General features: G+C 43.4%; 1 protein-coding gene across 1 annotated transcript; it reads right to left on the bottom strand.

Moving 5' to 3' along the window:
* Positions 1-6,083: 6,083 nt before the first annotated feature.
* Positions 6,084-19,966, bottom strand: LOC121298100 (ubiquinol-cytochrome-c reductase complex assembly factor 1-like). The gene is made up of 9 exons (XM_041224909.1): positions 19,754-19,966; positions 18,997-19,107; positions 18,402-18,512; positions 17,563-17,635; positions 17,394-17,451; positions 13,239-13,347; positions 10,115-10,192; positions 8,938-9,051; positions 6,084-6,621 (listed from the first exon to the last, which is right to left on the bottom strand). Exons 1-9 carry the CDS (start codon positions 19,829-19,831, stop codon positions 6,487-6,489), a joined length of 867 nt encoding a protein of 288 aa, XP_041080843.1. The 5' UTR covers positions 19,832-19,966; the 3' UTR covers positions 6,084-6,486.
* Between the last annotated feature and the right edge of the window lie 5,690 nt (positions 19,967-25,656).

Here is a 25,656-nt window from a genome sequence, read left to right on the forward strand (position 1 = left end):
ATCTAGTTTTAACTTATTATTTTCAATGCATTGACATAGCTTTAATGAATTATAATTGTCATATCTTATTTTCTTCTTAGTATTTGTTGAAATGAAAAAGGCTGTTGTTTATAAGTAGAGGTATTTTATTTAAGCCAAACACTATAACTAGCCATGTGACCATTAGATGTGTGGATACCTAATGATAAGAACTGGATGAGCTTCAAAGGAAGCACCTTCCATATTGAGTACAGTCACTCGTCCTGATCCCATTACACGGGGCCTCTGTGTGCAGAGTAAATGGTGACTCAGCGTGTGTGCCGAACAAGGGCATAGGAGGGGGGGGTGCAACTTTGTTTTGACAGGAGTGTTGTTTTGAAATGATTCAGAAATGATTTGCACTGCCCTGGTCCCTTGTTAAAAAGCCCCGCTGTAATTCACCGCGCTGTTCCTGGCTTCATTGGGTTTTTACAGCAGTAAAACCTTTCTAAAGGGCGCTGAATAAATTGTGAGACTGTCGATACTAACATCTGGTCCCCAGTCCCATGTTTAACCCTATAGTAACATTAGGTAGTGCAAGATGAATGCTGACCGGGGTCTGGGAGACCACATATGGAGGTCTCTCGGTTCCTGGCGTGACCGGTTTTTATTCAGTACGCCATTTACTGTCTGTCACACCTTGCAGAATTTATAAGACAAATAAATAAATAAAGAAAAGAGTTCAGGGGTCAGTGAGCTGCTGGAAGCCGGCTGCATGGTGGCCTCCTCTTGTTCTTCTCTTCTTGCGTTTTTCTCATGCTCCAATTCAGAATTTGAATTGAACTGAGATCCTACACCTGTGACAAAGTCTTTCTCGAGAGCTTTGAAAGGGTTTTCCTTTTCTGTTCGATAACGACCCTTTCAAATATCCTCCCCCGAAACCCAAGTCCTGTGCTAGTGACATCATAGTTCCAAAACTCTGCCTGGAGCAATCACAGGACCCGGGCGTCATGGCAGTTTCAAGATCTGTTCTCTTTCTACAGAAACCCTATCAGAGAGAGCCCCCTTACCGAGAGAGAGAGGAAACTCCCTCGCTTCCACCACACCTTACACTCTGTGTTGGGCAACAGCATAACACACAACACTGTCTTGGTTTCAGGCAAACTGGTTTACTTTCTTCAGAGGAGTTTAGTATTATGATTTGTATTATGGTTGAAGTCAGGGTCCTATTTGCCTTGCTGAGGGACACATACATTATTATACAAATACACACAGGCACAGATAGGCTCTAATAGTTGGTATAATAAGTAGTTCAATACAATATCACTGAATGTATTTTTCCATACAGTTGGTCCTGCCAGTGCACGCCACACTGCCTCATAACTGGTTAGATGTGTAATTTGCATGCTGTCAACTGTAATACCTGTTGCATTGGGAGCCCTATGGTAGGAATGAGGCCTGATGGTGGAGAGTTATTACACAGAACACTTGCACTTTGCTCAGCCATAGTGCATGCAGCCAGCCTGGGAAACTGTGAGCCTGCTTATTAACTAGTCCTGACAAGCAGGGGCATGGTCTGGAGGCACACGCTGTGGATTTAAGAACTGGAAAGATCTTTTCTTTCAGGAGTGTCTGCCTGGGAATGCTGGGGAGTTCTTCTCGAAGAGGGGGAGCAGGGCTATAGTGAAACTGAGTGTTTCAATGCTAGCTCACCAGTATAACGCTCCCTTTATCACTCAATCATCGCAGCAGGACACCAGGACTAACAGGCAATCTCTTATCTTTGTTGGGGTTTTCCTGCAGCTTGCACTCCTGTCTTGTTTGGGGGAGCAGGTTTCACTGCAAGAGCTAAGCTAGTCTCAGGACCCTTGCTAGTTTTATGCAGTTATGCGGCTTCAGGAAATTTGCCTTTGTACTGGATTCAATATAGAGCCCCCTGCACTCTCCTACTGATGCAGTTCTTACACCCCATTGGGAGTACCAGATGTACTTGAAGATTTAAGAGCTCCCAAACATGATTCGAAGAGCTCCCAAACATGATTCGAAGAGTTCTGAGACATGATTTGAAGAGTTCTCAGACATGATTCGAAGAGTTCTTAGACATGATTCGAAGAGTTCTCAGACATGATTCGAAGAGTTCTTAGACATGATTCGAAGAGTTCTCAGACATGATTCGAAGAGTTCTTAGACATGATTCCAAGAGTTCTCAGACATGATTCGCAGAGTTCTCAGACATGATTTGAAAAGTTCTTAGACATGATTCGAAGAGTTCTTAGACATGATTCAAAGAGTTCTTAGACATGATTCCAAGAGCTCTGTTGAAGCCACAGGGGTGCTTTAAAAATTCCCCAATATGTGATGTCTGAAATAGAAAATGAAATAACATAATTATAAGTTACAATGACTGCAGCTTCCCATGGCCTGAACCAAACCCAACATCCCAAGTTTTCATGTAAAAGAACCATTGACAATCATCCTAGCTGCATGCAAATGAAATGCACGACTTTCGTTTGGCATTTGTTCCTTGTTGTGAGGTCTGACTTTCATTTGGCATTTGTTCCTTGTTGTGAGGTCTGACTTTCGTTTGGCATTTGTTCCTTGTTGTGAGGTCTGACTTTCGTTTGGCATTTTTCCTTGTTGTGGAGTCTATTTATGTTTGATCAAGTCATTTCAAAGGTGTTTCACCAAGGGCAGGTCGGTCCTATACAAATACATGTATTTCAACACAGCACATGGCACGGATGATAATATATGACTTACCACCAGCGAGGTGGATAAACATCTTGAGAGAAAACCCATCCTGTACTGCCGCTGGGGAGTTCAAAAACAGCAAGGAAGGGTTCAGACACAGTGCCGGCAGATGGCCTGTCTTGGACACATTTACTGTTTCCATAATTGCACACAGAGGGGCACAGTTTAACATTACAAAACCCTCAAAGCAATCAACTGCCTTATCCCTCCTGTAACCCAAGCTGTGTGGCTAACCTTCTTGTTCTTGTATGGATCACATCCACAGCTATCTGATTTAAAAAGCTGGGTCACTAAAGACCTTAGGTGTTGTTTATTTGTACTTCTGTTGTGCCAGAGACAGACACAGAGCAAGATGCTTCTGCAGTGCCAAGGATTCCTTACTGAGGAGTTGAATGCAAGGTGTTCAATTAAACAATGTAAAATGAGAAAAAAACTAAGATAAAAAGGTAGTTTATAAAAAACAGAACAGTACAAAACAAAACAATATATAAAGTTAGATTTCAAAAAGACAAAAAAACTAACAATTATACAATTAGAAAAACCAGATTGTGAAGAGAGTGTGTTATTGTGGGCATGTGAGTTTGAACCAGGAACCTTCGCCTCTAAATCTCTTTCAGGACATATTCTCACTTTGGATCCTAGAGTCTGCAGAGTTCACTCATTTTCTACCATCTTTGCATGTTAGATGAAAACATGTTTTACTGTCTGCAATAATGCATGGCAGCTGCATTCATTTTTATTGATGTCGTGCTGATGTGCTGCCAATGACAATAATACATACAGGTTGGGATGAAACTATCAAAACATTTACCTGAAAGGTGAGCAGGTTTGCACCTGCCCCTCGGCCTGGTTTGAAAGTGATTTGTGTTCCAGTCATGTTTGTTTCCATCAGCAGTAGACTATTTGTAAATGTGTGTATTTATATTTGCAATGTGTTACTGTACACGCCATTTAGAACAAACAACCTGCACAGTACGCTTGCCTTCTGATCTGGGAAGATTTCCTCATCACTCATATCTGATGTGCTTGTGATGTCAGTTGTCTCATGTGACTGATTTGAACCAATAACAAATTGGAATTTACTTCTGTGTTAAATATCTATTTCCCGGGTACTGCACAATGAATATTATAATGCAGCAGAACTTTGAACAAAAGGGACAACAGAAAGCAGAGCTCCTCCTCCCTTCTCAGGAAAGTCTTCCTGCACATTTGTACATTGCCACGATGATTTAGCTGTGCATACATCCTGACATGGGATAGTGTGGAGCCCAGCCTTTAAAAACTAACAACCAACAGAACTCAGTCGAGCAGTGTAAGGGTTAAAACATGGATGGCTTTTTATTCTGGCAAAAGATTCTATAACAGATACTCCAATTAGCTGAAAAGGTTCCACATATAACTATCTCTGTATGTGAGATTTACCAGCGTGCATTCAGAGCTGAAAAAGAATGCTAAAGCACACACTGACCCCAAAACTATTTTATAACTTTGGCAAACTGCCCTCTTCTGGAGGAACGGCAGGTTCAAAGACACACACAAGAAACCGAGAAAGCCAGAGAACATACACAGCATTTATGAAGGAGTTTTGAACAAAGGAAAGAATGAGGTGCATTTACTCAGGATGCAAGCCACTGTATACGTGACACAATGTTATGGTTGGCATACCAATCCAGATCTCGTAAATATGCAGTGCTGTTTTACTGCGGTTTTTTTTTCAATACGGATAAAACACTGTAAAGCAGCTTCCTGTAGCACTTGGACTGTACCACTGAACCAAAGTTACACTTAACAACTGATTTAAAAAGTCTTGCATTTTAAAAGCTAGCTTACAAACAACAGCAAACAAAATCTCACTGTTTCAAACAGTAATAAACACGTATCACAGTGAAAGTCTAGACAATGAGTTGAGTTTTTGAAGACTATAAGCACCAGCCAGCTCCCCTTGCCTTTCATTCCAGTCTCCCTACAGCTCCTGCGTACCAGATACTGCTGTGAGCAAAGAGGTTGCTTCAGGAGCAATCCCCTAGATTGATGACCCAGGACACGCGATCCCAAATATCATCGATATAACTTTAAAACACTGACATCGCCAGACAGTCATTAACTGTAAAGAAAACCCAAATCAATGAAGACAGGGTGTATCACACTGGACACTACAGCAGATCTGCAGCGCTTCACAAGGCACAGTATTAGAAGGTAGAGCATTCAGAAGCGAATACACTGAATATAATAAGCACTGTTTCTACACCCATGGAACCGGTCTTGTTTTGAATGTTTTTGTATTCATCTTTCTGGTGAAAAGGGAAGTGTCTGTAACTGTCAGCCATTGCTGGGGTCTAAGAGGAAGGCAGGATGAGAGCCGTCATTTGCATTGCTCTTTAAAACGCTGATGCAAATACTTTATGCCTGTTTCTGTGAAGTCAATTTATCACTTGGAACTGTGTGGGCAGGAACCTAATAAAAAGTTTCCCAAGGTAAACTTGCAGTAATTTACCACATTTAGCAGGGCTTTACTATGCTCATCTATGACTTCAGTATGCTTTATTACACTTTGCTATGCTTTTACTGTGGGATACTTTTATAGAAGGGGGATATCTGAATGTTTTTCCTTCTCCAGATTTGCCAACTTAACTGTGAAAGTGAAGTTTTAGGGCGTGCTAAAGCATGTATGTGCGCAGATGCATATGTCAGCTGAACATACAGTACATATTAACCTGGGGCAGAGTTAAAGAACATGATCAGAGCACAGAGGAATTTACAAGGACTCAAAAACTGTGTTACCCTGCTAGGATACAGAACAGCAATCACAGTGTTTTATTAAAAACCCTGCAGCAACACAGAGCATGAACAGGGTTACTAACCACTCGAGTTACAATACACACAGTGTGTTACGCTTGTGCTGTACAGTCCTGCACCACAGCGTGCTGGGATAGGTGGCTGCCGAGTGTCAGCGTGCTGGGACAGGTGGCTGCCGAGTGTCAGCGTGCTGGGACAGGTGGCTGCCGAGTGTCAGCGTGCTGGGACAGGTGGCTGCCGAGTGTCAGCGTGCTGGGACAGGTGGCTGCCGAGTGTCAGCGTGCTGGGACAGGTGGCTGCCGAGTGTCAGCGTGCTGGGACAGGTGGCTGCCGAGTGTCAGCGTGCTGGGACAGGTGGCTGCCGAGTGACTGCATAAGGTAGTGAAGCAGGTCGAAGCTGCTACTGCTGCTCTCTGCTCTGAAGACCGGCTGAGGGCTGTAACTCAACACAGGCGCTCAGGCTCATAAGTGATCATTAGAATCTGTTACCTGCCGTTCAGGGGAGAGGGATCACATTTGAAAGGATTAAACCCACACCACTACTGTACTTGCAGAAAGAACTGGGAACATTATGCACCTGAAGTACGATATGTCTTTATTGTACTGCACACCTTCCTCAACGAAGAAGAAGAAGGCAGGCCCTTTACCACCTGCCAGTACCACTTCCATCAAATCTCTATCACTAAATCTCTATCAAGCTACAGCATTACAAACAAGGCTCAAGTCATCTATCACAGTATATAGTATGTGAAACGCACACATCCCCAATAACCCTCATGCTTTTTAAACTCGTTCTTTACACCACTTTGTGCTCATCTCGCGAGTGCTTTTGTTTTGTTTGTTTTATTTGAGAAAAGGTTTCCTGGTAAACTCTGCAGTGCTAACAGAGCATCGCCAGTTTGTTTGGCTTTCGTCTGCTGCAGAATCGCAGCCCACTCTGTGAAGGAGGAGTCTGGGGAGGACGGGTCAGCTGAAGGGAGCTCAGAGACCGGCATCATTATACTGGGGCGATGTGGGCTTCAGGATGCTCTGTGCATTCTCTTCCACAAGAGGGCGCCATTTCACTTCTCCTGTGAGCAGCAGGTCTTCTCCATTAAGTGAATCCATGTACTGCATCTAAGGTCAAGAGGAGGCCACAGAAGAAAAGAAAAAAGTTATTTAGGGGCTGGGATTTTTAAACTGCTGTGCTGTACATACCGCCTGGCTTGCAAAACCTGTCTGACTACAGAGGAAGCTGCTGCAGGTAAACATGTTTGCATGTTTTTCGTCTAGAGTGCAGCCAATGTGTTTTTTTTTTCTTGCGACCTAAACAGAACAATGCTATCTTCGTCTGACAAAGCGTCTCAGTGTCTCAGTGGTTTTCTGTAACTGGGGGCCCGTCTGAGCTCTTATCCGGGTCAGCACTGTGTCACGTGACCTCTCCAGGAGCAGACTGCATTCTCCCCGACGATGGGAACGATGTCACAGCAGAGTGGGCTGGGACTGCAGGTTAAAACAAGGCACTGGATGATGTCACGAAGCTCTCTGGAGTATTCTGAGGCTGTTTGTCCGAACAGCTTCAGAGTGATTTACTGTCGGGGGAGTAGGGGGGGCACTAACCCAGGCAGCGAGGAAACAGACCCCTGGCTGGAACCAACCGGTGTGGCTTAGCAAAAAAATACAAATAAACAGAAATAAGAAAAACAGCTAACAGGAAGGCAGTGTTAATAAATGCATCTGAACCTCTTAATGTCAGGTGACCTATTTGACTACAGTTAGTTTTCTACTTTGGAAGTCCTTCAAAATTTTTTTTTTTTTTTAGGTGGACAAAATTGTGCCTTCCACTCCTTTGTTCCAACTCTGTTCTAAATTGATTAATTGAAGCAATTAACCCTCCATCCAGTTCCTGAAGCGTTATTTATATCGTTTGACCTGTTAAACCTGGAGTGGAATAGCCCTCCAGGACCGGGACTGGACAGCCCCTAAATCTGCTCCTTGATCTTGTTTTTCCTGAACAGCAAAGTCAGAAATCATGTTATTTTACCTGCAAGTCCTTGCCATGCATTTCAGATTCCCTGCACCGCCACGCAGTAAAACGTGTGATTCGCAGAGGTGCTAGCTTTAACTGCTTACAGAGAAGTGGGGGTGTGCTTCCAACTGTAGGTGAGAAGCAGCACTTTGGTACTGTCTGAATACCTTTGTATAGTCCACTTCCTTTTGCTTTTAATACAGGGGGGGGCACACATGACTATTTAACATAAAAAAGCCAGATGATTAGGGTTATTATTATTAATAATGACCCATTGAACTTGCTTCCCTGCACATTCCCTCGGAGTCTCCTCTGGGAGCCGGTGTACTGGTAAGATTATCATTCTCCTGGACTGGGCTGCACGAAGGGGCTCAGCCCTTTAACAGTCCTGAAGTGTTAATTAAAGCGCTTGTGTTAGCTCATGGAAGGAGTGTTTGATGAAAGTAATTAGCGTGAGTAATGATGCACAGCGCTGCCAGCATGCGGGCCTCAGTACGTGATTTCACTGCTGCGGCCAGCAAAGTGATTCCCCACTCAGGGGTCTGTCATCAGAAACAGTAATATTTTATGTGGTGCACCTGCAAGCGAATGAGCTACGACTTTGATTAAATGCTAGTTTTTTCCCCCTCGGTTCTCGCCCTTTATACTTTTTAAATTAAAACGCACACAGAAAAAAGCAGGCCCCCCCAAAATCTGTCAAACAAGAGTCTGGTCTCAGCTGTTATCTTCCAACCAGTCAAGCCTGCTTCACAAAACCCAGCAGCCTCTCAAACTCCAGAATGTGAAATGTTGCCACTCAGACCTCTTCTTTTGGTTTGGTTTCCTCAAAATAAATTCATACTGAACGTAAAACCTTAAACTTTCCCCTGTTGTTTTTTGCGTTGTTTTGAAAAGGTTTTTGCAATGAAATGAATCACGGCTGATGTGCTTTGCCGCGTCTCATGGTCTGAATGCCCGATCCTGAGTGGCGTGCGGTTTGTTTACCTCGCTGGAAACCGCCAGGGCGAGCGGGCAAAGAAAAAGGTTGCAGGACTGCTTTCCTGGGGAATCTTTAGAACCATGTGGAACACGTCGGGCAAGCTCAGTCTGCTTGCAGGGGTTTCTGCACAGGAGACGTTTTCAATCAAAGAGAACATGAAAATATACAATATAAAAAGGGGACTGCTTCTGGGAATCAGTAACTTAAAAAAGACCTCTTCCTCAAGGAGACCTGGGCACTGAAGACAGAAAGAGAGACAGAGAGAGAGAGGGGGAGGGGGGGGGGAGAGGAGAGGGGAGAGAGGGAGAGAGGGGGGATAGAGAGAGAGAGAGAGAGAGAGAGAGAGAGGGGGAGGGGGGGGAGAGAGAGAGGGAGAGAGAGAGGAGAGAGAGGGGGGATAGAGAGAGAGAGAGAGAGAGACGCTGCACTCCGGTGTGATTCGTACCTGCTTGCGAACGTATTCCACAGCGAGCTCCAGCTGACGAGGGTCTTCACATTGACGATTAAACAGGTTCCTCCACAGCGCCGCGGCCAGGACCCGGTCATGTGACAGGACTCCCTGATATCAAGAGAAAGAGAGACTGTGCATGGGGGGGTGATATACTCGCAAACACACTCACAACGTATCACTTTAACCCATTAAGTGCTGTAATATATATATCAGGGCTGCCACGATTAAATCGAAAATTGATTTTTCAATCGATTCCATTCCTCATTATTTACATTTATATAAATATTGGATAATTGATTCAACAATTACATTTTTGTAACACGCATGGTTAATAACATTATTCAGGTTTATCAACGAAAATGCACCGAACGCTTGGCTTTGCTAATTACAGGATTTCTGCCAGACAAGCAGTGTCCGTGCTCTTCTCTTCCTGCTCGTGTTAACTAGCATCTGATTTGCAGGTCCCGTCCTACCAGAGAATCAGTTTGGAAAATGCTTTGCAAGTACACGCCCCTCAAACAAAGCAAAGCGAGAAACTCAGAGAAACAGATATCCAAGCAGGACTCAAACAAAGCAAAGCGAGAAGCGGATATCCAAGCAGGACTCAAACAAAGCAAAGCGAGAAGCGGATATCCAAGCAGGACTCAAACAAAGCAAAGCGAGAAGCGGATATCCAAGCAGGACTCAAACAAAGCAAAGCGAGAAGCGGATATCCAAGCAGGACTCAAACAAAGCAAAGCGAGAAGCGGATATCCAAGCAGGACTCAAACAAAGCAAAGCGAGAAGCGGATATCCAAGCAGGACTCAAACAAAGCAAAGCGAGAAGCGGATATCCAAGCAGGACTCAAACAAAGCAAAGCGAGAAGCGGATATCCAAGCAGGACTCAAACAAAGCAAAGCGAGAAGCGGATATCCAAGCAGGACTCAAACAAAGCAAAGCGAGAAGCGGATATCCAAGCAGGACTCAAACAAAGCAAAGTGAGCTCATTTCCCAGCATTCATGTTTTTTTTTTGCACATCTGTTGCATTTCATTTAAACAAACTGTTTTGCCCATTCGGGTTACGTAATGCTAATTTTTTGCATGTTTATTTTTTTATTTTTTCCCTGCTGGCTACAAAAAAACACTTTACAGTATGATACTTTTTTTGTAAACAAGATAAACTTCCTTACCTCATCGAATCCGAAAATAGCTGCGTAGAAATTCTCCGTCATTACTCTCATGCTCGCCTTCAGGGCAACGGATTCAATCTGGAACAAAGGAAAGAGCGGGATCACCAGGGCTCATCGCTCCAATTAAAATCCAACCCAACACGGAGCGGACAGAGCGTGCATCTGGTGCCGTCTTAGTGTTGGTTACACCAGCATTATGAATTAACACAAGCAGTATCATAATTCACTGCTCACCTTCGATCACATTTTCCATGTCAACTACATGCATTTCTGTGTGTGTAAAACAAATGCTGTTACACTGCCACAGTATTCTGGCAAATCTAACCTTGCGCTGCTTAGCCCTGTTTCCAGCCCCAGGCTGATGCAACACCAACGCAAAGTTCAGTCCTGGTTAAATATGTATTTAATGGAAGAGGTTCATCTGCTCAGTCATTTTGCCATTTACCATTTTAACATGCATTACCACACCTCTTTCTGCTTTATCATGCTTCCACAATGCTTTACAACTTGGGTGTGCTTTTACTAGGGGAAACTTTCAGAAGGCTTTAATAGTGCAATGGTGACAAAGTTTCCATAGTAACCTGCCTATGAGGTTGTCTTCAAAACAAAAACAAACGCATGAAAACTAAATATACATGCGAATGGACAAGCTAATAACATTTAAAACAGTTTTGACAGTAAAGCACATTTAAACAATGCATAGAACTCCCAATGCTGCCTCCAAGTCAACAGAAAACATACTTTCATTAGAGGCCCTTTTCTCTCCCTCAGTTGTAAACACTGAACTGCAATTTAAACTCTTAGCAGTGCCGCTGCCCCGGTGGGGGAGAGCAGGTCTCATGTACCACAGGCAGCACATTATTCTCCCTCTGAAAATAAACACAGCCTCCCGTGATTTATGATTCGCTTCTTATGCGATTTTTCTTTTTTTTAATGAAACAGTAAAATGTAAAATGTCACCTTTAAGATTTATTTACATTTAGGATTTTGCCGCCAAGAGTTACAAGAAATACCCTCGTCTTAGAGGCGTAATTCTGCTTAATCTTCAGAATTATTATTTATTGTTGAAGAAGGAGGAGGAGGAGTCATGCACCTGGCAATAATAAAACAAGGCCGAGGAAGGATCTGCAGGTATACACTGTACTGCGAGCATGCAGGGCTCCTAACAGTTAAAACTGGCAAGTGCCAAAAGCTTTGAGAGCACAGAAGGCTCCAAATCATGGGTAAAGCAAACAGTGCCAGGGCTGTGAAAAGTGCAGCCTGCCCTCTCTCTGCTATTATCAAGGGGCTCTTTATTACAGTAACTTCTCCGAAGTCAGAGGAATTATAGGTCAGCCCTGGCTGTGCCTTTGAGCAAAGCACTGGTGCCTCTATTTAATTGCTCTGGTTAATAGGTATGAAACCAACTATACTCTGCGTTCCTGTGATTCTGCCAGCCTGGTCGTTCCAAGAGTCGGCACACATTTGGGTAAAATGTCCTTTGCTTATCAGCTTCCAAAAACTTTTAACTCTTTCAGCCAGGATATAAGGAGTACATTTGAGAGTCTCTCTTTTAAATGTTTTAAAAATGATCTTTGTAAATTGTTTAGGGCTTCATGTAAATGTTTTGATCCTGATTCCGCACATGTTCGGCTGAAGACAGTACCACACATGATATTGTGTTGTTTTATTGTATATGCTTGTTGACAGGACCTCCTTGTAAATGAGATCTAGGTCTCAATGGATTAAATTCCTGTATGTATGTATGTATATATGTATATATGTATATGCAACCCCCAGAGCCTGGTTTAGTTAACTGCAGATCTGTACTGTAAATATGCACAGTAAAAGGCGTTAACATGCTGTTTTTACTGTCTAATCGAGCAATTTGCACACCAAATTGCTCACTTTCAGCGCCACTTCAACCCATGTACCAACGCACACTGTCTCACTAAACTTTTGACCCAACGAACCCAAGCAGCAGATGTTACAAAGCTGCTGCACCCTGGTGACGTGGTCTCCAGCTGGCATTGTCTGGCTCACTCAAGACGTTTCTCCCCTCATAGCCCTGTTGCTGAGAAAAGCATGTGCAACCAGTAAAAATACAAAAACATGTCTATGCAAAGTTTTCTGTACAGTTCAGTTTCCTCTCTAACTCAGTGTGCTGCAAGTGCACCAGGGTAAAAGCTTGGCTTGGGGCTTGGAAAGATATACAGCACATGTAGCTTTAGGGTGTCTAAAGGCAGCGAGAGAGAACGCCGCTCCTGTCATTCTCAACTCCTCACCGGGAAACACGTCTGAAGCAGTACAAAATGCTGAGGCCAGAAGATCTCCGCTCTGTTTTCACAGCTGTGTCCGTTTCCAAGCCCTCGCCCTAGCTGACGTGCTGGCGAGCAGAGCTGGGTAGTTAAGCTGGTGGATGTGTGAAGGAACGAGCACTCCTTTCATACTGATTCTCAGAGCGCTGGACAGCAAAGCCACAGACGTTGCAAACTATATTCATTTAGTGTAAACTGTGAGGTATTAAAGAGACTGATCACAAGGGTTGTTTTCTGGGTACAGAATCAAAACTCAGTTGAAAGTATCGATTAGCATCATGTGTGGTTTGTTTTACCGGTGGACCTTTAACAGTTTCAAAGAGAGATGCTGACCTTGCAGCCTTCCTCCCAGAGAATCAGCTCAGCTTTTGTGAATAAGTCTGCCTGACATAAGCAATAGCAGCTACTCCATGGTAGATGAAGGTTACAGCCAGCTAGAAGCACAAGAGCATTTAACCCTTTTCGTCTGTCAAATTCGTCTAGATGGAAGCTGGAGGTATTTCAATGTTTCATAGGTGTGCCAGATTTATATAAACTAAGATTTGAAACTTGGGGAAAGGGTCAATTTAGTCTTGCTCCTGCTAAGCCCCCATACTATCAAAGAAAATCAGATCACATGTCGCTTTTAATTCAAATGATTCTGAGGGAATTTAGCAAAACAGACCAAGAATGCTGCCGATTTAAAAGAGAACCCACATGAGACCAACAGGAAGCACGCAGACTAGCGGAATCTGGCCCTGGGGCACTGCTGTGGTTACAAATCAATAGCTGCAGAACATGGAACTGAAGTCCTAAGCGCAGGAAGAGAAAGGAAGGGGATCACTTACCCCCATGATCTTGCCTCGCTGCTCCACGTCCTCCCACATGGAATGCACGACGTAGCGACACAGATACTTCCCAGCTCTGCCCTCTTGCCTCATTCGAACCAGGCACATCCTTAATTCAAAACAGAACCAAACGCATGTAAAGCCTCCCGCCACAGTGGATTAGTTTGCAATGCTTATGAATCAATCAGGGAACTCTGTTCAGCCAATCAGAGAGCCGTAGTTTACAAAGTTCTAAGCAGCGCCTGTAGATTCTAGTTTTTACTTGACAAACATTCTAAAAAAAAAAGCCAAACTGCATGAAAATGAACACAGAGATGAATACTGGTCTTGTACGACTGGAGAATTCATTGGAGGCTTTGGGATGACATTTTTAATTGGATGGTGTCTATAACCAATTCTGCACAAACTAAAGAGCCGGTCCCAACAGAAGCTCTTCAGATTCTGAAACCGTTCACTGTACAAGCACGAGGGGAGAACAGGATGGTAGCCCTCAGTGCTGTAACACAGAAACTGCGTTCATGCTCGAGAACACTGGAAACACTTAACGACATTCCAATGAAAGCCTTTAACAGCCTACCCAACCACAGACTTCAACCTTGAGAAGATGCAGATTACAGTGACCAAAGAGAAGCTCGCAGAGGCCCTTCTTTTCTACATCCGTCGGCATGACAACCGGAGTAGCCACATGTCAGGTTTTGCATGCTACCCGAGCGTTGGACACGTCCCTCTTGTGCAGCCGAACCCTTCCTGCACTGGCACACGACCCCAGAGATTTCATGCTGCATGGCTGCAGGTGGCATTTCTTCAATGGCAGGAGGGTGACATCATCGCCAGTACTTCTCTCAGTTTTAGACAGCAGTGACAGGCACATGCATTACAGCCGCACAGCTATCTCAATCCTGTAACCGACTGACAATATTAACATTCTTCCATAGCTCGGGTGTGACCTTAATCTTGCGCAAAGCTCAATGCTACCCTATTCATTTATTGTGTTTGTCCTCCTATAAACCTCAGGGCTCTGCTCAAAACCCTGTTAAACCCGGTCTGCGGGGCTTTCAATTACAACTGCTTGTGGGTAACGCTTGCCAAATTGTATGCATTACAGCTGTGAAGCAACGATCCACCCCAGTTTTACTGTGCGTCATCATTCCGGCCCGGCTTTAATAATATTGTTACTAACAAAGCTTTAGCTACTGGAGATCTGTGAAGTGCTTCAGCTTGATTAAGATAAACAGACCCTTCTCTACAGTACACACAAGACTCGCTTAGAGGCTCAGGCATGCACGGCAAGAAATGCAACAGGATTTAAAATAATCAAATCAAACCAGAAATCACATACAATAAAGCACTTGTTATGTTTTTATTTATTTTTAAATTGCTCTTCCTGCAGTGATTTAGAGGACAGATCTCAAACCGCAGAGCACTAGAGCAAACATTTTGAAAAGAGCTTTGAAACAGACTTTAAAGTTCTAAGTGTAAAAAGTTGTGAGGATGTTACAATGAAAAGAAGAATGACAGGCATGTTATTTAAACAGTGGCCTGCAACATGTGTAACGCTCTATTTTTCAGAACCCCGCTGCTTACTCTTGAACCTCCTTCTGTAGAAGGAAATTGAGTTTCACACACTGGTCTCAGGGTGCAGATGCAAAAGCTACATTAGTCTCCTCGAACGGAACTGTCAGCAGAAGAGTTCACTGAAAACTAACGGCAAAACGAGGATCAGATGGGCAAGAGAGTGGATTTCTTCCTGTGCATAGTGCGGCATGTTCACAAAGCAGTGGGGGCAACAAACAAAAGGATTATTCCGATTTCTTTAGCGCAGGTTATTTTATCCTGTAGATTGCCTACCAGTCACTCTCACATCAGACACTTTGTAATGCGGAAAAGCTGTTTGCTTTTGTGTCTGCTAAAGCCTCTTACCTTCTAGAGACTCGCAGTATCCTTTCTTCTGATTATCCTACAGTTCATTTATTTCTTCTTCTCCTCGTTATTCTTATTTAACTCAATAATTAAACGTGACCTTTTTTTTTTTTTTAATGTATTTTTGTATATTTTGAGACAGAACAACAACAGTATTTAAAAGACAGACAACAGCAACAGAGACTGTGGCTTTCCCTAATAAGTCATGGCACTCACTTTAAACCATTCACTTTCAAGAAGGCTGCGTTTGTTTGATGTACCGCGCTGTCGTGGAACAACTTATCAAGCAACGAGGTGAGGTAATGTAGGCGTTCATTTCTCACTCTCTCCAAAAAAAATATTATTACTAACAAGAATAATAATAACAATAATAATAATATTGCAAGTGTGTTATAGCAACTGCTAACTGGGCTTTTCCAAACAACATTGTCATATTATAAACTGATATGACACCGTTCATGTTGAGGATAACGTAATCTATTAAGAGGCTGAAATAAATGATCTGTTAACATTAGAACCATTCGTGTTCACAGATGGCAGCTATTAGTTATTACAGTGTTTTTTAGAAATGTAATAGTCATTTATCCTCGGCCGACAGCTGACCTACTCAATCACAGAAAGAAAGGATACAGAACTATAACACCGTCACACCAGAAGATATTCCCCCCCTTACTGCATGGAAGGACCAACCCTCTCCTGCCCATTATCTTTCTCTTTTTTTTTTTTTTAACTCTGTAATCGGCTCCCATCACACCTCTGCAAGGTGAACGTCTGACACGTGCAATAGGAGCACATGCGCACATTCTTCAGAGTGGGAACATGAAGAGATCCCTCACACTATACTGCAGATCAACGTAAACCAAAACCCATGGCTTTGACACCGAGACTAAAATTGAAGCGTCTGTCATTTATTATTGAAAGAATACTGTATACAGCACAGTCTCAGTATACAGCACATGTGAGGCTAAACTTGTGTTGCATTTGTAAAAGTGTGAGCATGCCACTCTGGAAATGACTGTTTGCATATCTGCATATGTATCTATTGAAGCATAAGGACGAATGGAATCCCTTTCATTTATCTGCTAATACTGTGCCTGAATTCTACCTCTGAATCCTCCTCGAGCAGGAAAACTGGGTCTGGTTTTTTCACATTCAGTATTACTCAGCCATTCATTGCATGAGGTCTAAATTAAATTAGAATTACACAACTGTACATTAAATGCGCTACACACTGGTCTTATTTTCAGCACAAAGGAGTTCCTTTTTTTCTCCTCGGGGCGAGTGAAAGGTGCTAAAGATCAGTGTTTATTGACAATGGACAGTTTTAAGAGATCCTGCATACAATTTGGCAAGCGTTACCCACAAGCAGTTGTAATTGAAAGCCCCGCAGACTGGGTTTAACAGGGTTTTGAGCAGAGCCCTGAGGTTTATAGGAGGACAAACACAATAAATGAATAGGGTAGCATTGAGCTTTGCCCAAGATTAAGGTCACACCCGAGCTATGGAAGAATGTTAATATCGTCACTCGGTTACAGGATTGAGATAGCTGTCAGCTAAAAATCACTATGCATCCTCTCTCTCCAACCACTCACACGCTGATGTGGATCTTTCCCCACCTACGTTTTCCACTTTCAAGCAGCATTTCCAGTCCATGACAAATGCACGCTTGTCCTTACTGTACCTTAACCTTTCCATCTAGTTGGCAACAAACTAAAAGGTAACAGGAGGCTAAAATCATAAATTAAAAAACAGGTTAAAAACTGGTAAAAATGCTTCAGTTATTTCAGGTTACGCTGTATAAATACAGAGGTTATAAATAGGACCAGGGGATAGCTTGACATCTCCTTTTAAATGGCTTTGTGTCTGTTTTTAGTAAGGCTTGAAATGCTGAAAAGCAATAACCCACAGGAAGTAACAAGGAAATAACTTCCATGAATTTGTTTCAGGATTTACCAGAATCTAATCTAAATATTTTTAGGGATCCAGTATATCAGAAAGCAAGACATAGAACAAAAGAAAAAAAATAAATAAATGGAAGTTGTGCCCAGGCAAGTAGAAGTTAAGGGCAAACGCAGTAATGATCCTGTAGGGACTGTGAAGTGCTCTAACTGAGAATGAGAGAGTTTACATAACAGAAGGCTCGAGTGCTTGACCTGTTCCAAACGCCTCGTCACGTCCTCAGTGTAGCCTCCGACGTACAGGAAAGTACTGTACTGTCTTCAGATCAATACTCACCAGACATGGAGCTGTGCCACAAGAAACCAGGAGTTCAGTGTGTCTGGCAGGGAGAACTCTGCAAACACAACACAGCGCTTTAGAAACCACAGACAACACAGACGGGTCGCTTGTTGAATTCCACCCAGTCATGCACTCCTACCCGAAGCTGAAGCGAACGCGTACTTACTTTCAAAGAAATCGTCATAGTTAATCCTCTCCACGCAGCAGGTATACATGCGCAAAGCTGCAATCTTAATTTTCTGCAGAAAAAAAATAAAAACACACCGCGATAAAAATAATTTACGCCCCCCCAGTAATTCTTGTCTGAAGCAACACACATTAATATATATGTATATATAATTTTTTTACTCATTATAAGCAATGCAATCGTAACTTAACATAAATACCAAAGCACAGCTGAGTCTCTCGCTTTCATTGGCTTTACAGATTTATTTTATGTCACCTTTGTTACACTGCGGACGTTTCAAATACATCATTCAAATTCACACATTATAAAAAGCTAGGATTTTGGCTGGCTCACACAATGCTATAATAACGGTGGAATGTGCCTCATGAATAAATGACTCTCAAGGCCAGTGGGCAAATAAAGGACTTGGCTGTGCTTCTCTTGGCTCTGCCACAGCTGCTTTGCGCTGTGTTGTTTCAGGAACTTGTGCAACTCCGAAACTGTAGCCCACCGCTACCATCTTGCTTTGTAAACACAGATGTGCGTTTTATCATGTACCGGAAAGAAGGAGAAACACAAATTTGGTGAACTGAGTCACGGAAAAACAGGCGATCCTGTCTCAGTTACAACAACACAGCACAGTACAGGAGACTCTCACAGCATAGCGGACTGAGCCATTCCAGGTTTTACTGTGTGCTGAACTGCCACAAGCTCAGGTATGTCTGATCTAACACTGAAAACTGAAGAAATCTTTACTTGGGGTGCAATCAAAACCACGAAGGACCGCAAACATCACAAGTACAAAAGTTAGCCACAGCACAGGAGAGAGACCAGTTTACCCATTTGTTGTATTTCAGCGGTCCTGTGAAGCCCATTGCTTCTATTAACTTGGTGAAAGCCCCCACTTCTTCTTCTGCTGCTGTTTGAGGAGTTTCTTTTGCTGTGAAAAGCTGTAGGGAGCAAGCACAGTTTTAATAAACCAGGACATATAAACAATACACAAATATACACATACAAGCATTCAAGAATTGCAATATGCAAAAATGGAAACTGTTTTGTGACCCGGAGAATAATGCTGCATCGACCAAAACAAAGACTGCACCCTGACTGGCTGAGGCAGCAGATTTTAATAGTTCTCAGGTCTTGGATGCTCATGAGTGATAGAGTGCTGCACTCAAAGAATCACACACACACTGTCTTCACTCTGGCTCTGCTCAAAGGCATTATTACGCAGAGCTGTTAATAGTTTGGAGTTCAAACATTAGTGTTAAGTGTTTAAAATTAACACAACTCCACGCACCGCAAGCGAGCGTCTTAACCACAGTGAAAAACAGCCGGGCTCCTCTGCAGTCACGGTTATAGAGCTTTTAACCTCCTACAGACTGAACCCGTAATAGCAGAGCATCACACAACACTCCCTGTCACATAAGTTACCTGGTTAGTGCTATGTAGAGCCCTGCACTGATGAGGCAGTGAATGGAAAGGCAATTCTGGCCTTGTGCAAACCGAAAGGAGCCTGGAATCACAGGTACCCGGCAGCCGAGCCTGAAAAAACAAAGCAGCTTATCAAACAAACGAAGGTTTTACTTGGAACTAGCCACAGTGCATAGGTAACAAGCTCAGGTGTGTTTCATTAAACTGATAGCAAAACCAGGAATGGCTCACACTGCAATGGAATGGGAGTCTTATTTCTAGCACGGTTGTCTACAGTATATCAGTATAAAAATAACTAATGTTTTATGGAAGAATCACTCCTAACCATAGCTGGGCTCAGCACTAACTCTAACCTCAGCTCCAACCCTTACCATAACTCTACTTCCAACACCAACAGTGCAGTCAGAAGATACACGGTGTAAGTAATTGCTTCCCTTTACACAGCAGGCACGCACAATTCTTTATTTCTTTCCTTCACTACATAAAGATTATACTTGCGCTGAGAGACTAGAACCAGTGTACAATTGCAGGTACAATAGCTACAGGTGCAGTGAAATGAACTGTCTTAAATTAGTGACGGCAGAAGTCCTACAGACAGTAACATCTGTCATGATACAACCGTGGTACGCAGTACTAAATACTCCGTTAGTTTGAGCGGTCTCTCAAGCTACTATTTATTTCATAAGCACACTGAACTCAAGAAAACACGCGGGGAAGGTGCAGATAGACATGCACATCCACGCACAAAACACATTACCTTCTGCAACGATCGGGTTGACGAAGCTGTCAGACAGACAGCGCTCCTAAGAGCGCAATGCACAGCTCGCCGGTACATTGCCGTCCGCAAGACTTTATGTCATTTACAGGGGAACACGGTCAGGTGGGAAAAAAGCTATTTCGAATAACAATTATGCAAGTGTTTTATAACACACTCCTAGTCGCGCCCCTCCTCCTAGCAATGTCACAGGAATCCGTCCTACGCTAATAACGGCACTGACTGCGCACGAACCGCAGAGTAACCAGTCCGGCTGCAACAGAGGCACACAGACCCAAGTAAGGCACAGAACAGAGCCCACACGACACCGCTTCGGGGGAAAGGCTAGTTCAGTGTCAGGCATTAAAGTAAGGGGTTGTTTACTTTTAGGTCTAAGAAATCTGAGATAACCCCATTTCATACAACGTGTTTACTAGGGTGCAGTACCATTGGAAAAACACCCATTGCACATGCGCCATTGACCTCTAAACAGCCCTGAATTCCTGTTTGAGCACTGTGGGGTCCACAGACCCCGTCACAGGCACATTATCACAGGTGCGTTTCTCATAAGGATTTTTCTTCACTTGACATTTACCAAGCTATATTCTAAAAATGCAGTCAAGCAGTAGATTGTGAGGATTGCAGTTCCAGCATCTCTACTAGCGGTGCATCAGTGTTGCTGTTTCCTGTATATGCTTTTCAAAACTTTACCGTAGTTCTCTGTGATTCTCCATGCTTGCCTGTGCTTGTCCATGCTCTTGCTATGCTGCTGCTCTTTGTTTTTAAGTGGTAGAGGAACACTGCTCTGCCATTGCATTGATTACAGGCTGTGTTCTGGCTAGCTCTACCTCTGTAAAGGAAAATGTCTGTGATCCCACGGCCAAGCCACTTTCCTCTTTTACACCCAGGAACCTGAGAGTGGATGTCAGCGAGCTGCCGGCTTCTTGAGGACAAAGGCCAGCTCTGCAGGTGTCCACTAGCCACCTGGCTGGCAGGTCTGCTGTAGCGCGATGAGGAGTCCCTGCTGGGTTTGCCTCCCTAACCCGTGGGAGTGCCAGGTAAGGTAGTGGAAAAAACACTTGCCTCTCAAACCTGAGACTTGAACAAAACTCCCCAGCGGCACAGTACTGACTGATTGACGTCCCAGCCTTGTGTTGGTAGTAAGGAGAGATGCAGTCGATTGTTTTCAGATGGTGATTGACGTGGAGTTGCAGACAGGGCAGCAGAGCCCCATGCTGATGAAGCGATTACTCAACTTCAAGAACCCCTCAACCCCTCCCAGCACCCTTCATTAAACATTGGCGTATGGAAAATACAAAGTTAATACCAGCGGGGAGCGGTCTCGTTCACGCCAGTGTGCTATGTGTGGAGGAATCACAGCACCCCCTGATCCATCAGAAGAAATGCGTCTCAGAGACTCTCAGTGTTCCAGCCCTCGCTACAGTTCACTAGGACTGTACCATGCATTTACCGTGGCATGGCACGGGTTATCAGGGAGAGCTGAGAGCGCGTCTCTGCTGTCTGAACTGTCACCCCATGTCACCGGTGCTGCAGACAGACAGGGGAACTCCTGTCATTGTTATAAAGTGCTCCGCTGCGTTGAATGTGTTGATTTGTGGGGTGAGTTCGGTCTCCCTTGACAGATGTGAAGTGAAATCTCTTTTTAAAGGATTCCTACGATCCCTGTTGTGATTTGATGTTTTTACTTTTTTTTTTTTTTTTCTTTTTATCCCAAAGTGGTCCTGGAAACTATTTCTGATGAATTGTCACTTGCATGAAATTAGGCACCTGAAAAAGCAAAGTGTTGGGAAGCGGGCTTTCTCAGATAGGAGGGTGTTAGAAGCATGATGTCATGTTTCCATCCCCCCCGTGGGGTGGGGGTGGGCGAAGTGAACACTTTGATTGACAAACAAAAAGAGAAAGAGAATTTGAGGATTTAGTTGTCGGGGGGAGGTGGCCTCCACCGGGGGACCCCCCTGGACAATAATCATTATGTTTAGCTTTAAAGAAGAAAAAAATGCAGCAGGCTTACCTCATCACTGTGAAGTACTGTGATGAGTGTCTTCATGTCCCTAATGCTTTTTCAAATAAATACACTTTTAGTGACACATTCCATCTAACTTTGGCAGATTGTTATATTAACAGCAGCTACAAGGCTTCCTTTACCTGTAGAAGAGTGTATTGAAGTAGTGTTGGGTTCGTTTTTCTTTTGAGATTGTAAGTGTGTATCTGCGTGGGCCAGTCCGAGCCCCTTAATTGATTGCTCCCTTATCCGAACCTTGGAGTACTTGCTAGCATTATATATATATATATAAGCACAGTTATATAGGGCTCAGAATATATTCTCACACAGTAATGTATTTCTCGGTTATTTCAAGAGCGTTTTGTTTTCTATTCCTGCTTGCACCCAGACTGAAAGGAACGTTTATTTCCCCTTCAGTCTCTGTGTGTATAATTGTAACATGTTAACCAAGCCAAAATATTTTAAAGTTCACTCCTGCTAGCACAGAAAAAAAAAAAAAAAAACGGATGGAAGAAATGAATTTCGTTCCGCCAATCCTTTTTAATCAGCTCATCTTCACACTGATCTCTAAGTTGAAGTGGAGTGTAGGATTTCACAGGATTCCAGTGGACAGTGTAGGCGCATTCTGAATTCAGAAAGCATTGCTCGGGCGCTAATTAAGTATGACTGCATTGCATTTACTGGCATGTTAATGCTTTATGAATACCCGACCTCCCAGTTCAATCTTAATATCATGAATAGTAAAAGCACAGTGATCTGGAAATAATTATACAAGCATACATGAAAGAAGCACCTGCATTTTTAAATGTTACGCTTCAGCGTGCAAATCCTATCCCCCATGAATTTTTGGATTTTCATACACCGTAACAATGCAATCAACCAGGCCATCAATGTTATAAGTGGAACAATTTCTCAGTCGCTCCTTAATTTGGACCACCAGCTGCAAAGCAGAACAGTGAAAGACAAGTGTTCCAAAAGTAATGCTAATATCAATGCAAGTTAAAAAAGAAAACCTGTAACTGACAACTGGCAGGAGCTCCATATGAGATGAATGCTGGATAAGAACCTCATTTCACAGCTCCCACACTGTAAAATAAGCAAAGCTGTGCATCGCTGCCTCTACAAATTGTTCAAAGGTATCCAAGCGTGGGGTGGTTTCCTGCCCTCGCCCATTCCAAAAATCACAAAATATGTAATGCACTTCTGCATGAAAGATTGAGAAAAATAACACACGTACCCCACAGCATGCACACAGAAAATAACCCAAAACACTTGGGGCTTTGAAGCGGGGATGTTTTCACAGAGGGAGAGAGGGGGAGCTCATGTTTGAGTTGTCTGTGTGAGCTGATCTTGAAAGGCCGTTTATGTAGGTGAGAAACTTCCTTCATGTTGTTGATTTTCTTTTGAAAATTGCTGTTTGTTCAGCATTTAAAGAGAGGGGAGAGCGGGGAGGGGAGAGGAGAGCGGGGAGGGAGAGAGGGGAGAGGAGAACGGGGACAGGAGAGGAGAGCGGGGAGGGGGAGAGGGGAGAGGGAAGAGGGGAGAGGAGAACGGAGACAGGAGGGGAGAGAGGAGAGTCTTAAGATTTTGCAGCAGTTCCATTTTTAAGAGACGAAGCTGCGTTGAAGAACCACAGGATCCAGATTGAGGTTCTAGCGATAGTTCAGATAACAGTGTGCTAGAAGATCTCTCTTGGTGCGGATTGTGACAGGTTAGAAGCTCGAACCAGCCATGCTGCACACGGTCCTGGTTTTTCAGAACTTCCCTTGCACAGTTATATTATTGAAGTGGTAATGCAGGTGCCAGGAATTCAAGCAGTCAGAACCCTGCTGAATCTGCTCTGAATTAACAGAGTCACATTTGAGACTGTAGGGTTGCTAACAGTAGTTGTTCACGCAGCTAAAAAGGAGGAACAATATATTCAACTTCAGACTCCTGATCATTTCAATACTATGCTAATGATCGTCACAATGATGATATGTGTTGCGCAGGTTCATCACAAAGTTAGTGAATGCGATCAGGATCCGAGGATTGTGCTGGCCATGGCAGACACCTGAAGTGTCTTATTGGGAGAGATTTTTTTCCCTTCTGTACAACAGCGTTCCATTTTCATCCTGAATCCATGAACGTGTGATGGTATATGAAGTCAGCTTGAAAGAGTTTAAAGAAAGCTCAATTACAAGACAGGCGCTGGGGCTGGTGATGAATATCATGCAGGTGCTGGTCTCCACACAGCCACCTTTCAATGCTAAGGGTGAAACAGCGCTAGTCGAAAGCTCTCCAGCCCTGCTGCTCGAAGAAAAGCCAATTTCAAGTTAATATACAGCATTGTACCTGCGCCAGACAATAGCTGTGAGCGCTGGGCATCCTGCAGTTTGTTCTGTTTGTCATGGCTGTCACTAAGAAAAAAATAAGTTTCAGATTGTGTTCAGAAAAGGGTGAAGAAAGCTTCTGATGGGAGAAGTTAGGAAATAAAAACAAATGAAAGTGAAATTCTCCAGGGGCACAGGATTTGAGCTCAGCACGCCTCTGTTATATTCCAGCAGTCTGGAACCAATAAATATTTAAAATTACAATCACGCTGCCATTAATCATTTGGATTCTGCAAGCCGCACAGGTGTGGCAGGGTTCGTCTCATGTATCCAACAGGACCTGCGATGAATTATGGAAGAAACACATCGTTCTAGAATAACCTGTGACTGCTGCTTTTTACAGCTCTGCTGAGATGAGACCTTCCAACAGTGCAGTTATATCAGTCTGTGTTTCATTTTACCCACAATGCTGTTTCTCAGCCCCGATTGATGTGGAGAAGACTGTCTCCTTGCCATGAGCCTGCCCCAGCTGTGAAGGATGATGTGCAGCACATTCACACACGATGCAGCCAGGGTCTTCCTTGAGGAGTGTGTGGTGGAAATCACTACAGTGAAGCTGAGGTAAACACTCATAAACGATGCAGAAGGATCTTTATGAAAGATGAATGGAAATTTTAAAGCAGTAGTTACTGCATAAACACAAACTGTTACGAGGGAAAACAACCCAAGTCGAATTAATCAAAGATCTGGCAGTGGCTTAGTAATTTAGTGAGTCCAGTTGTACCAAGATGAAGTGCATTGTTCTGCACCTCCCAGCCCCTTTCCTTGTGCAAACCCTGCTATCACTTCTACGACTTTGATTAATAAACAGTGATTGATAAAGACCAGAGAGCAAACACACAGCTTCCCTAGATCCACTCCTGTTTCTGTGAGAAAGCCTGAGAAAGAAAGCAGTCATAAATTACACAGCTCCGTTTAGTCTGGGGAACTCACCCATTAAAGGCTCAGTTTGGTGTTGTTGACTTTCTTGAGGTAGCACACAAACGTGGCACTGTACAGAAAACTGCAATAATCTCAGAGGGGACGCTGACCTGGAGAAACAACTTTAAACAGACTGCGCGCCATCTCTGCATATTTCTATTTCAGCCGAGACAAGCACAGCCAAGCTAAGGGCTACATAATACATTGGTTGTGGTTTTTCCAAACTTGAGCACTTTTTAAACTTTAAACTCAACAGGCATCAAAGTCAAGAATATACCAAAATAGTGAATTGACTGCATAGCTGTACCTGCCAATGCCTACCTTAATTAAAGAGTATGGAGGAAATAAATAAATAAATGTGACTGCTTTCTAAACTTCATGTGATTAACAGCTATTTACTGTAGTTGTTGACAAGCTTTTACATACAGGAAATAATAAAAAAAAATTACTGTGTATGCATGCAGTAATGCGTGTTTCAAATTATGGAACATCCCAAAAATATATACCCAGATTAACATCAACGCAAATCCATGATTGTTTTAAAGTGGTGTATTTTCCCAGGGCCGACTCAAAAGTTTAAACAATTCAAA

Source organism: Polyodon spathula, chromosome 23 (assembly GCF_017654505.1).
Source record: "Polyodon spathula isolate WHYD16114869_AA chromosome 23, ASM1765450v1, whole genome shotgun sequence".
NCBI classification, from domain to species: domain Eukaryota; kingdom Metazoa; phylum Chordata; class Actinopteri; order Acipenseriformes; family Polyodontidae; genus Polyodon; species Polyodon spathula.